This window comes from Coenobita brevimanus, chromosome 94 (assembly GCF_032717465.1).
Source record: "Coenobita brevimanus isolate Jiangsu-jjx chromosome 94, ASM3271746v2, whole genome shotgun sequence".
NCBI lineage: Eukaryota > Metazoa > Arthropoda > Malacostraca > Decapoda > Coenobitidae > Coenobita > Coenobita brevimanus.
In genome coordinates, this window is record NC_137047.1 from 11368384 (window position 1) to 11383310 (window position 14927).

The 14927-nt window shown below is 42.4% G+C and overlaps 1 protein-coding gene across 1 annotated transcript in view; it reads right to left on the minus strand.

Moving 5' to 3' along the window:
- Positions 1 to 4566: 4566 nt before the first annotated feature.
- Positions 4567 to 14927, minus strand: part of LOC145412947 (solute carrier family 23 member 2) — a 43605-nt gene continuing 33244 nt past the window's right edge. The window contains exons 5-14 of the mRNA XM_080282763.1: positions 13939 to 14138; positions 12901 to 13027; positions 12082 to 12199; positions 11073 to 11214; positions 9857 to 9970; positions 8344 to 8483; positions 7321 to 7560; positions 6585 to 6714; positions 6282 to 6414; positions 4567 to 4636 (exon numbers count right to left, since the gene is read on the minus strand). Coding sequence (XP_080138889.1) covers positions 4567 to 4636; positions 6282 to 6414; positions 6585 to 6714; positions 7321 to 7560; positions 8344 to 8483; positions 9857 to 9970; positions 11073 to 11214; positions 12082 to 12199; positions 12901 to 13027; positions 13939 to 14138 — 1414 coding nt within the window. The remainder of the gene's footprint in view (positions 4637 to 6281; positions 6415 to 6584; positions 6715 to 7320; positions 7561 to 8343; positions 8484 to 9856; positions 9971 to 11072; positions 11215 to 12081; positions 12200 to 12900; positions 13028 to 13938; positions 14139 to 14927) is intronic.

The window sequence follows — 14927 nt, forward strand, 5'->3', positions numbered from 1 at the left end:
TCATTCTCTATAATGCTACGCTAGTTCCCGGGAAATATTTCAAAGGAAACTTCACGTGTTAATATTATTTTGTGAAGAGAATCCAAGAAGAAAAGTTAGTGTTTTATATCAACTGGGGATTCCATATGTTTGTACGTACGAAAAATACTTGTTCACCAAATATTGAAGCTGCAATGTTATCAAAGCAATATGTAGCCGGAAGAGGTAACATTTGTAAAAGGATACAGTAATTAAAGAGGTCCATTTTTTTAAATATCTTTTTTAGTTAACCTATTTAATAAATAAATTGGTTTATCCTCTTTGTGTAGTCGAACGTTTTCTGTGTATACATTAAAAAAAAAATGGAACTATTGACAGTAACTCAACTGTGAATTATTGTGTTTGTGTTGGTCCTTTATGTACCATCCTGTCGGTTTAGTGCACTGGTTCTCAAAATGGGAGCCATGGCCCCCAAGGAGGTCCACGGCAGGATTTTAGGGGGGCCCTGGCGGGCTGGTGTAAGCAGTAAAAATCAGTGTGTGTCTGTGAAATTCCTCACTCCCAACTGTGTAAAATCATCCAGGAGTGATGGTGGTGGTGGTGGTGGTGGTAGTAGTAGTAGTTGTTGTTGTTGTTGTTATAGGTTCATCTGAAACGTGAGCCAAAAATGGACTGCAGGCCAAAGATCCCCTTCTGTAGCCCACCAACTTCCTTTTGGGGGCTAGGGAGGGAGTTGAAGGACGATTGTATAACCAGCACCACTACAGGAAGGCGTCCCTCTCTACCATCTTCAGGTGGCAACAGGAATAAAAAAATAATAATAAAATAAAACGTACTTGTACTGAAAGGGTAATTACCGTGACGTTATATTACTGAGGATGAAACAAAACACAAACATTACATAGTCTTTTAATCAGTGCCAAAATAAAACTTTAAGGCTACTTACGCTAAAAATATGCTTTACGATAGTTTTACAGCTATTTACAATCTTCACATTATCTTCCAAATAGACAGGCAACATTTACGAGCAGATGCATGACATTTCCCAAAGTCTGCTACTTATAAATACATGGAATGGTTGGTATCTGTAACTCATATGGAAAGAATCACAGACCAAACAGGCTAAGGAGGGTATGTTTAAAAGCTGAGACTGTGGCTTGATTGCGTTGATTTGGTGTCTGGTGGTTCCGCGTCTGTTTTTCAGTGGTTCCACGTCCGTTGTTATACACCTTTTGGGGCTACAAAATAATTCTGAAGGCCCAAGTAAAAAATAATAATAATAAAATCGTAGAAAAATGTCTCCAGACGCAAGATCCAACACACTTGCCCCGAAATGTATTAGTCATCTCTGCACCCTTCGCGCAAGAGAATCTGACATTACAGACGTAGGTTATTGCAAAATGCCCGACGGTTCCACCCCACACTGATAAACCTCGCTTTCAAGACGATGGGGTACATCGCACGGGTGTTACAATTAATAGCCACGATTATTAGGTAATATTCAAACCATAATTATCTCTTGGGAACATTGCCAGCTTTACTGATCATTTACGATATTATCACCTTCCTCCTGTGCGATACTTATTGGAGCGAGTGTACAGTCAACAAAAAAGGTATCGGCCACTTTACCGCACCTATCATCATGAAACATGAACGAAACATTGTTGATATATGGGCCACCCTGTGACTATATGTGCAAATATAGTCTGTGGTAATTAAGAGGCAAAAATCCATCAGACTTTACATACTGGGTGGTATATCTTATAGTTCCATTTGTGTCTGTAGAGCTTTTTCACATTCATCAAACCCCAGGTGGATGAGTTTTTTTTTTTTTTTTTCCTGTACATTCATGGCAATTTTCACCCCAATAGGGGCAAAGTCAAGTCGTGAGGCCGTGGCAAGGTGCGTGATTACGAGAGACGAAAACACCAGCAACACCTGGACGAAACAAACAAAAAATCTCTGGGAAATGAACAGATGGTTAGTCATGTGAGGTGGAGAGAAGATTCTGTGGATTTGAATGGTGAGTAAATGAGTATCTGGCCCATTTTGCTGGCCACTGGATAATTCTTCTAGTTTGTCAGTTTCCACTGGGCATATTTCTGAATCTTACACACTTTATTTATTAGTGGCAAATTGGGTTAGGGCGATGATGATGATGTTGATGATGATGATAAAGATGATGATGCGACGATGATGATACTTTCCTATGGGATGAGTATAGCCTTAGGCTATATTCACCCCATTTATGGTATGTGGGGCTATGATGGTGGTGGTGGTTATGACGATGACGATGATGATGACTATTAACACTTTATTTAACATGATCTTAACTCTTTCCATCAGATAACTTCCTTTTAGTCTCATGTAAACTCCAAACGATTTTTTTTTAAGGCAAAAATCTCAGACTATGTAGTGTACACAAACTGTATAAAATTCATTCTATATGCTGTATTGCACTGATAAATAGAGACTGCATACACAATACATAAAAAAGTATCTGAAGAATATTGTCAAACGTATCGATATGTTTAAAATTGTTGTTTTTCATTCCTAGGTTCAAAATGTAAAGCGTTTAATTTTCGTTTCAATATGTAAAGACGGAAAATATATATATTTTTCCTTTGATCGAACGTACAGTATAATATATATATATATATATATATATATATATATATATATATATATATATATATATATATATATATATTTCCAGTTTTGTCCGAGTATCGTATTCCATTCAGGTGGCTGTGGAGAATCCGTAACATCTTTGCCTTAGCGATTTATGTAGTCTACTGTATACTTCTCTCTCTTATGTTATTTAAGTAGTTTTAATATCAACACTGTATCAGTGACATAAGGGAAGCTATTAAGCCGAAAGAGGTAAAACAAATCGCTGAAGAAGAGGTACTAAGAAATCTCCACCGCCACTTAGAATACGACCCAGAAACTTTCATATACAACTGAAGATAATTGATTGCACTGTTGCCTCCAAAAGTTCTGTTCCTTCTCGTGTTCCTCTGAATATTATATATAAATAAAACTATAATTCATTCACTTTAACTTTGCCTAAATTTTCGTCCTTTTGCAGCTTAGTTCTCGTAGCCCTGTGACTGAAAAAAAAAGAAAAAAATGCCGCTGCTCTACATCCTTTTCCATAGCATTTCTTCGTGACTAGCACCATATTCTAGCGTGAATCTCTTGCTACAGCCCAGAGTTCAAGATGGGGTGAACAGAGTATAACAGTTATAACGAACATCTTAATTGGCCAAATTGATTGTAGTGACTATATACGCGAAATTATATAACGTTACGAATTTCTGAACGCCAGGAAGAGATACGAAACTTTTTGAGTCTACTATATATTACAGTACACGTTTCTCAAGTTTCCTTAAGATGTGTGGTGAAACTCCGAAACGCTGAGGAGAATGCACACCCAAATTCCAGGTGAGAGAAAAAAAATGAATAAAAAATAGGAAAAGTAAGAGATTTGCATTTCACTTCGATTTAAAGTTTTGGAAAAAGCCTTAATGTTTAAAACACTTGTACATAATATAAAAGCTTCAAAGAGTGATACATATGGACGCTTGAACACAACTATGAACACAATAAAAGGCACAGTAGCACCATATCACCAGGTGGAGAGGGACACCTTCATGTGGTGGCACTGATATGACCGGGTGGTGGAGTTGCCCAGTTATACAAACATCAGCCACTCTCCTCTATCCCTTCCCCCTCCAAAAGGACGATGGTGGACTGCGGATGAAACACAACTTCAGCCTGCAGTCCACTGAGTGCACATTCAAATAAGCCTGGGGTTGCGGCTACTACCACTACTACTACTCTTACAACTACCACTATTCCTACTGCTACAATTACAGCGTCCACTGCTACTTCTGCTATTATTACAACTACCACTATTACTGCTATTACTATTACAACTACTGCTACTACTACTGCTAAACCCCATTCAATCCGACGACGTATACTTAATCCGTCCTACCTTCAGACGATTTAATAAAGCTTAGAAGAAATTACTTGAAACGGGGGGTGGGGGTTAAAAATACCCTTCATTAACCCTGGAACCCCAACGCTAGGAAATATTGCCTTATTCCTAACCCCGGGTGAAATATACCCAAATTTTAGGGTGCAAGAAACACCATTTCTAATCATAAAATGAATCGTTTAGGTTGGGGTGTTACGAAATCTCCTGAGAATACGGTACACTTGAAGTCATAAATATCGATTCATTGAGAGAGAGAGAGAGAGACTTTCGAAACCAAGTACTGTACTGTGATCATGTCCGTAACTGTACTGAACGCGTGTATTTTTGCTTTTTAAATGACAAACTGTTCGATGAGGAAAAAAAAAAAAACGACACTTGTCCGGAAGTGCAGAATCGCGCTCGGAAGTGATGTCACAAATTCCACTGTAAAACAATGGACTTCGTGACGTCATTGAATACCACAACTGTACATCTATATTTGTTGCTATTTGATATGAGTGGATGGATGGGTGGATGGATGGATGGAGGGATTTCAGGTCCACCCGTCGCAGCTTCAGGTCTCTCACTTCAGCTCACTTCACTCACTTTCTCCAACACCGCCTGAAGCCTTCGAAGGTGGGGCAGACGGGGATGTAACTAGTCCAGTTAGCCCTGAAATTAGAAGACATTGCTGGAGAAGAAGAAGACGACGTAGATTTATGCAAGTGTCATCAAAGTATACACTCAATTTCAACCAAGTCTCAATCTTCCCCTTGAATAAGACTCCTGCAGCCTGCTCACATCCAGGTCTCTAATAATACTGAATGGAGTCAAGAATTAGCCGTGGGGAAGTAATGATGAAGTATTTTAACCCCTTTACAACTACAGTATAGCTCTGAAAATGAGGCATATTACAGGTACGGATAGCAGTATTTGTGTTCGAAAGTAAGGGTCTGGATGATGATGATGATGATGACATGGGTCCTTGGGGAAGTATTCATAATGGCTTTTAACTTCCCAACAGCTCTGAAAGTGAGGAATATTATGTGGCAGTGTGGTGTATAATTTGATGAGATATTAGAAAAGGGCTTAGGGGAAAAGTATTCATATTGGATCTTAACACTTTTACAACAGTGGCTCTGAAAACAAGGAATATTATAGCAAGAAATTAACGTGAAACAGATGCCATAAGTGAAGCACTGGGATAAATAAAACATAAAATGATAGGTTATTCTGACAGGGAACTGAGATAATTAACAGAGTAATGATAGGTTGTTTTGGTCAGGTACTGCAATAATTAACAGAGTAATGACAGGTTTTGTTGGTCAGGTTCTGCATAAATGACATGTAATGATATGTTACGAGGCGCGCGCGCGCGCGCGCACACACACACGCACACACACACACACACACACACACACACACACACACACACACACACACACACACACACACACACACACACACACACACACACACAGGGAGAAAATTGAAAATAAACACGTTAAGGTGTGAACTATTTTAATCATCTGCAAAGCTACCATAACCCCTTCAGCACCATGACGCATTCTAAATATTATATTCTTACAATCACCAGACGCCTTACTTATATCAGGAGATATATTCGGTAGTAAAGGATTTTATTTTTTAATCCTTCTCATCTAGGGATTTTACTCAGCACAGGGGAGACCTCTCCAACTGTAGGAAGTCAGATACACTGTAATGTACCCCTAAGCACCAGAGGCCTTCCCCAAGTTTATGGTGGAGGGATGCAGACAGGGAGGGGGAGACGGAGGGACGGAACAGAGAGGTATATGAGAGAGAGAGGGTGTAAGTTGGTGGGAGGGCTGCGAAAGGGTAAGCGACAGGGCGACATGGAGGCGATATGTTTGTGGCCACCTCTTACGAGATTAAGGCGTCTGGCTATAGATACACAAGTAGATAGAATGATAGATAGTATGGCAGCAGCAAGAGTAAACCAATAAGGACGTCACCTGGTTACAAGGTGTTAAGGAACGTTTGTCTCCTTCACTACCAAATGTTTCTCATAACAGATAAAAGTCTGGTGGTGGCAAGAATAAAATATATGACGTGTGGTTAATATGTGATGGAGAGTTAGAAGTTCCCTGAGATGGTTTGGCCATGTGAAGCGAATGGAGAGTGAGAGATTGACTTGGAGTGAGTGAGGTGGAGGGAGGGGAAGGGAAAGGACAGGCAGAGGATGAGATTGAGGGATTTAGTGATATTTATGAATAAGTGTGGTGTGCGCTGGCGAACGGGTAGCCTGATGGAGGAAGACTGGATACCATGGACTTACTTTCTGATGGCGTCCATGCCGAAGGGTAGATCGTAGCATTCGTTCCTCTTCGCTGTCTGGTCCTCTTCCTTGCCAGGCTCAGGGGAGGAGAGATGAGCACTCCACTTAATAAGACCTCGTTCCTCGAGGGTACCTGCACAGAGAGACGGGTAGGTAGAGACCCATATCATCATCATCAACTTTATTGCAATCATCACTGTCATCATTGTGCCTCTCACATCTATCATCCGTCTACAGGCTGAATTCCATGATGACGATAATGATGATGATGATGAGGGTGAATACGAATGACCTGTGACCTACCAGGGACGGTATTGTCGAGAACGAAGCCAAGTAGTCCGCCAATAAACATGGACGTCTGCAGGAGGACGGTGATGATCTGGTCGAACACCTGCGACCCGGTGTAGATCACGCCAGGGTTGCTCTCGATCCACTGGTGACAGACAGACAGTATTAGCATTTCTCTCAGGTGAACAAAATCGTCCGGTATTAGCCTAGAGTTCTTTCAGTTGAATGAAACTGATCGGTGTCCTCCTGTTTCTCTCATCTGAATAAAGTCGTCTGGTGTTAGTTTGAAGTTCTCTTAGGTAAAGATTCGGTGCTAACCTGATAAAATGGGTTAGACCACTTGAATTTCTCTCCGTTCAGCAACATCATCTGGACTAAAATAACTAAGAAAGCCCAGAGCAGTGAGGGGTAAGAACATTTATTACTGTATTACTATTATTATTATTATTATTATTATTATTATTATTATTACTGCTACTACTACTACTACTTCTGTTATTGTTGTTGTTATTATTATTATTATTTTCATTATTATTATTATTATTATTATTATTATTATTATCATCATCATTATCATATCATCATCATCATCATCATCATCATCATCATCATTATCATTAAAATACTGTGAAAAATTGTCACCGAAAAGTCAGCAGTAAAATATAAACACTTCAATAAAGGTTTCTAAACAGCAAGGTCTAGTGAGAATCTCCCCAGACCTTACTAAAGATGAGGAATAAAGTCAGCACACCTTAGGGAGAGCCAGGCCGAAGAACACGGAGAAGCCGAGGATGAAGAGGTTCCTGGAGGAGTTGAGATCGATGTACTGCAGTGTGGAGAGGCCGACAGCGGTGATCATGGAGAACATAACGCAGAACACCCCTCCCACCACAGGCTCAGGGATGGTCACAAACAGAGCACCGAACTTGCCGAACACGCCAAACACCAGCATGATCAGCGCGCCGATCTGCACCACGCGCCGACTGCCCACCTGGAAGGGGGGGGGGGGAATGCTGCATTAGGATCATATTCCAGGTGGCATAGGACGCTTCGTGCCATATTTTCCTTAGTGATTTATTTGGCATGTTACACTTTGACACACTCTTGTATGCTACTTATATCGTTTAAAGAGTAATTTTTAAGGCAGTCTTTGTCCCCACACGTGTATTTCCACCTGCACAACACACCATCCTCTCCATAGATGCATCGTGCACACAGCGACATCGTCATACACTTGAGCATCGCTATACACCTGATATTAACGTGACATTAGTATCCCTTATAGATTAAGATTATGCGGACAATGTTTTCATCCATCCTTTCCTTCATTTTGTTTTGTTTTTTTGTTTCTTTATTAAATAAGGTGGGGGGGGGAGAAGGGTCTCGAAATAGCAAATAAGTCCGTGGCTGCTTGTTTTTCTTTGTACTCAAGCACGTACACCACAGACATGAACACCCTACCATAATTCATATTCCTATATTTACATCATACACACATACACATTTGACTCAGTTCCCACACATACATCAGCTCCTACCTATGCATCAGTCCCCACACCTGCGCTATTCCCCACACGTGCATCACAACTATCTGTCCCTACACCTGCACTCCCACGTCACACCCCCCTGAGTGACGCCCATGGTCCTTATGTACTTTGAGAATGAGGATGCATATCTTAAAATTACATCACCCATTTAAGACTACACGTGTCTCACCCCCTACACCTGCATTAAACGCCTGTCCATTCCAACACCTTCGCTCCCACGAACCCACCTTTGTAACACCGATGGCCCCGATGTTTTCTGAGTATGATGTGGTGCCGTTGCCGGTGCCCCACAGTCCCGCCAGTACACAGCCCAGGCCTTCCATGCCGATGCCTCGGTTCACGGCGTGGGTCGGCGGCAGGGGGGCTCCTGTAAAACGCAAGATCTTGATCACACACACACACACACACACACACACACACACACACACACACACACACACACACACACACACACACACACACACACACACACACACACACACACACACACACACACACACACACACACACACACACACACACACACACACACACACACACACACACACACACACACACACACACACACACACACACACACACACACACACACACACACACACACACACACACACACACACACACACACACACACACACACACACACACACACACACACACACACACACACACACACACACACACACACACACACACACACACACACACACACACACACACACACACACACACACACACACACACACACACACACACACACACACACACACACACACACACACACACACACACACACACACACACACACACACACACACACACACACACACACACACACACACACACACACACACACACACACACACACACACACACACACACACACACACACACACACACACACACACACACACACACACACACACACACACACACACACACACACACACACACACACACACACACACACACACACACACACACACACACACACACACACACACACACACACACACACACACACACACACACACACACACACACACACACACACACACACACACACACACACACACACACACACACACACACACACACACACACACACACACACACACACACACACACACACACACACACACACACACACACACACACACACACACACACACACACACACACACACACACACACACACACACACACACACACACACACACACACACACACACACACACACACACAAGCTGGTTGAGGGTAAGATGGCGAAACTATGAGTAACTTGTTTTTCTATGGATTGCACTGATTTCTCATTACCTTTAGCACCTTCAGTCCGTGTGATGTACTTTTAAAGCTAATTCTTGCTGCTACCAGACGATACTATTCAACTTAGGAAAGGCCTCTCGTCGTAAAGTGGTTTAATAAAGCTATATCTAACCCCCCAGTTTAACATACGTATCCTGTATTGAATAAAATCGTCATGCAAGGGGAAGAAAATGAAAAATACAACCCTGGGCTCTCTGGGTTTACTAGAGAATATTAGTTTTATAGATGACACTGTTATAATTGAATAAGAAGTTTCGTTTGTTAGGAAGTGCTGATACGGTCACCTTTGAACTGAAAAATATGTTAGGAAGAACAGATATAACCATCCTTAATATAGAAAAATGTTAGAACGTGCTGAAGTTGCCATTCTTAGGCTAGAAAATGTATTAAGTGGTATTAAGGGCTATCCCAGACCTGCTATCCTGGCGCATGCATAGTAGTCGCCCACACTCTCGATCATGGAGGCCAGCACCCCAGCCAACATACCGAAGACACCAGCCACGCTAACGGTAGGCAGGCCCCATTGACCTGTTAGGGGTTAGAAGGGGTTAGAACTCATAGCAAACACACACACACACACACACACACACACACACACACACACACACACACACACACACACACACAGATAGATATCAAAAGAAAATGTGTGTGTGTGTGTGTGTGTGTGTGTGTGTGTGTGTGTGTGTGTGTGTGTGTGTGTGTGTGTGTGTGTGTTATTTTCAGGTCTGTCTGCCCTGAAAAACACACATTCTCTATGGACACAGTGTTGTTTCACTTTCTACAGGTTATTCGGCAAACATATGTAAAAGTACTCCATTATATTGTACATGGCACCTACAGAATGAGCAGAAAACCCACCACTACACACACACAAGCACACGATTCACTCCCACACCATACTGCATGGCTCTCACACTGCCACACTACACTTGTCACTCTCCACACTGCCACACCACACTTGACACTCTTCACACTGCCACACCACACCTGACACTCCACTCCACACTGCCACACCACACTTGACTCTGCCATTTCTCAGTCATACCTCACACCGCCACACCTCACATGATTATATTTTAGCCTGTCACATCTTATACTGTCACACTTAACACACACCTCACATAGTCACACAAAACCTCACACAGCCATACTTCACACGTCTGATCTCCCATATAACCCGGAAAAGTGACACTGAACAATACGCACAGCTTTGGTTTTAGCGGGTTCAAGAGACTCTGTATTAACCCTGGGAATAGGGATCCGATAATATCTGAACAATTATGCATTATTATATTACCTCTATCAGGTTTTGGGTGATACTGTAAATTGGTATGACACCCTTGATCGTATAACAAATACAATGATACCACGGCATCATATAACAGATGGATAGACACCTTTAGCGTCCTATAACAGAAGGACAGACACTTTTTGCTTCTTGTAACAGACAGATACATTTGGTTTCGCACAGAAGGCAGACAGACACATTCGGCCTCGTATAACAAACAGACACCTTTGGCTTCTTATAACAGACACATTTGGTTTCGTACAGCTGACAGGCAGACAGACAGACACTTTCGGCCTCGTATATAATAGACAGATAGACACTTATGGCCTGGTATATTACAGGGATAAGGGACGCTGAACCAGGGCGATCTATCGAGGAGACCAGCTGTGAGGTCCGTCCTGGCGGGGTTGCCTTCTGGGAACACCTCGGCTGACGTCAGGATGGCACAGAACCCCCATGAGATCACGATGGCCAGCAGCACCTGTGGAGGGGGTGGGGGAGGGTAAGATGAGAGGGAGAGTGACGGGGGGAGAGGAAGCAAGGAAGAAGTAAAGAAGAGACAATGGGGAGAGGGAGGGAGGGGATGGAAGAGGAGGAAGTGGGTTGAGGATAAGAAAGGGAGGTAGAGAAGGAGGGAGGGGGGGAGAAAAAAAAGGTTGAAAAGGAGAGGAAAGCAGAAGTTGGAAGGAATGAGTAGAGGAAAAGGACAGATTAGGAGAGAAGTGGAGGGGGTAGAGGGAGAAGAAGAAGTTGGAGAAGAGGGGAAGAATAGAAGAACAGTTGTGGGAGACGTAGTGAAAGATGTGAAGGAAAGAAAAGAAGAAAAGAGGAAAAGAATGGTATGGCAGTAGAAGGAAGATAGGGGTTTTATCCATTAGACATCTCCTTCCTTAAAGCAATCGCCAATTAAATCATGCATCACAGTGTTTAATCTTAAAATCTTAATGTGGCTATGGTGACTTGAGATGCTTGACATATTTTTACCTGGTAGTATTTTGTGGTTTTCAGTCTAAGGCCTTATTCTAGGAAGCACAGGAGGTTTCTTAACACCTCTTCCTTAGTAATTTATTTCACTTGTATTACCTTAACAATCTCTTGTATGTTATCTTTATAGAGTTAACATCGACACTGTTTGCGTCGATAACATACAGAAGGACATAGAGATGCAATGTGCATAATAAACCACCAGGGAAGAACTGTTACGAAATCTACCAAAGCCACTTATAACACAATGGCCCTTAACTCTTTCTTCCCTACCAGAAATAAATTTCAAGTTAACTAAAACTGCTTGGTGATAGAGCTTGCAAAATGAAATAGGACATAATCTCACTGAAGCGCCGTGACTCACCGGGAAGAGCTTAAAGACGTGGGCCCAGACTATGTAGAACCCATCCTTCTTGTAGGCGGGAAAGGGGACACGAACCTCTTTTAGGAACTGCGAGAAGAGGATCATAAGCGCCATCGTCCTGCCGGGGAAAACGTATTACTGAAGCTTAACTGGGTTCGATTCCACTTAGAACTAGTAAGATTAGGTCGCGTTAGTTCACGTTAAATTAAATTAGTTTATGCTATTCTGAGGTGAATATCATCGTCTGGGGATAACGAGAATAAATACAAAAAGGCGTTATTGGACGGAATTCGATGAACACAAGCAGAACTGGGAGAGAACACAGAGAGAACGAGGTTAAACACAAAAACAGAACTTGGTGAACATATCGTAAAAATTAAGATAAGCAAACGTAGATATACAGTGCGAGCAGGACAGAATAAGAATTATGTGTGTTTGTGTGTGTGTGTGTGTGTATACTTCACCGGGTCGGTCAGGATCACGTGATAGTTTTGTGATCATCGGCATTTTACCCTCCCGGAAGAGAGCTGAGAGCTCATATAGTCCGATCTAAGGGCAACGCCTTGACCTTCACACATGCACACACCCATCCTCTTGCTCAAGGAGGACAGTGACCACCCGCTTTGTCAGTGAAACTTTTTCGCATCCCAAGCAAGGCGCGAACCCCGTTTTAGCAGATGCTAGGCGAGAGCGTTACCACTGCACCAGCGAGCGGTGTGTGTGTGTGTGTGTGTGTGTGTGTGTGTGTGTGTGTGTGTGTGTGTGTGTGTGTGTGTGTGTGTGTGTGTGTGTGTGTGTGTGTATACCTGCATTACTCACATGAATGATATACCCCAATGCTTAGAGGCTTTGTCAGCGGCCACATTAAAGAGGGACAGACCGACCAGGGCGACGGTAGGCACGATGGCAAGGGGCGTGATCCAGGTAAGTAGCACACCTATCGCACCTGGGGGCAAGGAAATAATAATAATAATAATAATAATAATAATAATAATAATAATGAAAGAAAAGCATTCGGGGGCCGACTCCCAATAGCCCGCCAGAATATGTTTTTGACCAAGTCCAAGATTTTGGCCATATCTTGATACCCTGAAGGTTTCATGCTTATAGCTCAAGCCGTTCAAGAGATACAATTGCGCCAAAAACGGGCGATAAAAATTAGTTGACCTTTGGCAGGCATTTTGGTGACCTTGACCTTGGCCTCGAGTGCTCATTTTCGAACTCGTCCAAAATTTTGGCCATATCTTGATGCCCTGAAGGTTTCATGTTGATAGCTCAAGCCGTTCATGAGATTTGATGGGAACACACACACACACACACACACACACACACACACACACACACACACACACACACACAGAGGCAGGCAAAAACATTATCGCTCCTCCTTGCTAAAAGGTGGGCGATAATAATAATAATAATAATCATCATCATCATCATATTCAGCATCAAACATTCACCATCTAATCCAGTACTGCCCCACGAGAAGCATAGGAACCCGGGGCTAGGCAAGTTAGTTCTGGCATTTAAGATGAGAGTGACCAATCTCGCTCATCCCTGAGTGGCATTATGGAAGCAATAAACCCCAACCATCCCTTGGATATGAACCTGCACCAGCTCAGTCCGACTGGAGCGCCTTAATTACCCATTAAACCACCAAGTGCCATAATCTGGTTATATGGTTACCACCCAGCATAGTAAATGTACAGGAAACTTTTAATGATAATAATAATAATAATAATAATAATAATAATAATAATAATAATAATAATAATGATAAGAAGAAGAAAGAGAAGAATTTCTTGAGTTATAGCAGGGATTTGATTTTAAATTTCTTTGATAATCTGGACATAGTACCTGTAAATCCTATGAGGATCTGGACTATGGAGGACACAGCGATGGCACCCTGCACCTCCCTCATGCGCATCTGCCATTCCTCCTCCTTCTCCTCCGCCGTCATGTTGAGAGGGAGGTCCTCACACGGTGTGAATGAGGTGGTCAGGATGGCTATGGTGGGCACTAGGAAAGTGAATGTTCCTCCTTGTACGATGGGTAATCTGGAAAGCATAGGAAAAGAAGTGACGGAAGTGGAAGAAATTATAATCCTTGTACTGAAATCATATGCACATTCTGAAAGTATGAAACTGTCAGACTAATTTTGTTTAATTCAGATACCTTTAGGGAATTTCGTTTGATTTAAGAATGGTCTCTCTGAAAGATGGAATTATAAGCAGCCTCCATTAACCCCTGACTCTGGCAAAGTGCATGTATAGACGGGAGGGGAAGGGACAGCACTGTAGAAAACGTATATGTACGTTTTGCACTCTGATGCTAGTATCTGCAACTCTTGATGATTATATTCACATTAGCACAGACTTTTGGAATTGCACGTGTCAGATACAGCCTTCACCAACACCGTCACTAACCTAGGTCCTTCCTACATAGATCTGTCTGGTGGTAGCAAGATTAACATACAATTTATGTCATTGGACTGAAGTGACTAATTTTAAAACTGCTCAAGGCAGATCATGAAAAACTGCCTATGTGCTTTCCATATTATCCTGCAGCTGTATAAATATCAGGCAAGTGACAGGGTATCCGGTGGCACACTTGCAGGGTTATATTGGAATTATAGTTATTTTTGTCTTTCCTTCTATCCTCTTTTCCCCTCCCCCCTCCCTTTGCCCGGTGTTATTGACAGTGATCGTACAAAATGGGAGACTGGGATGATGATGATGATGATGATGATGATGATGATGATGATGATAATGAGGAGGAGGAGGAGGAGGAGGAGGACATACACCTACCCAACCTTTGAACAATACTCATCTTACTCTACCTTGGCC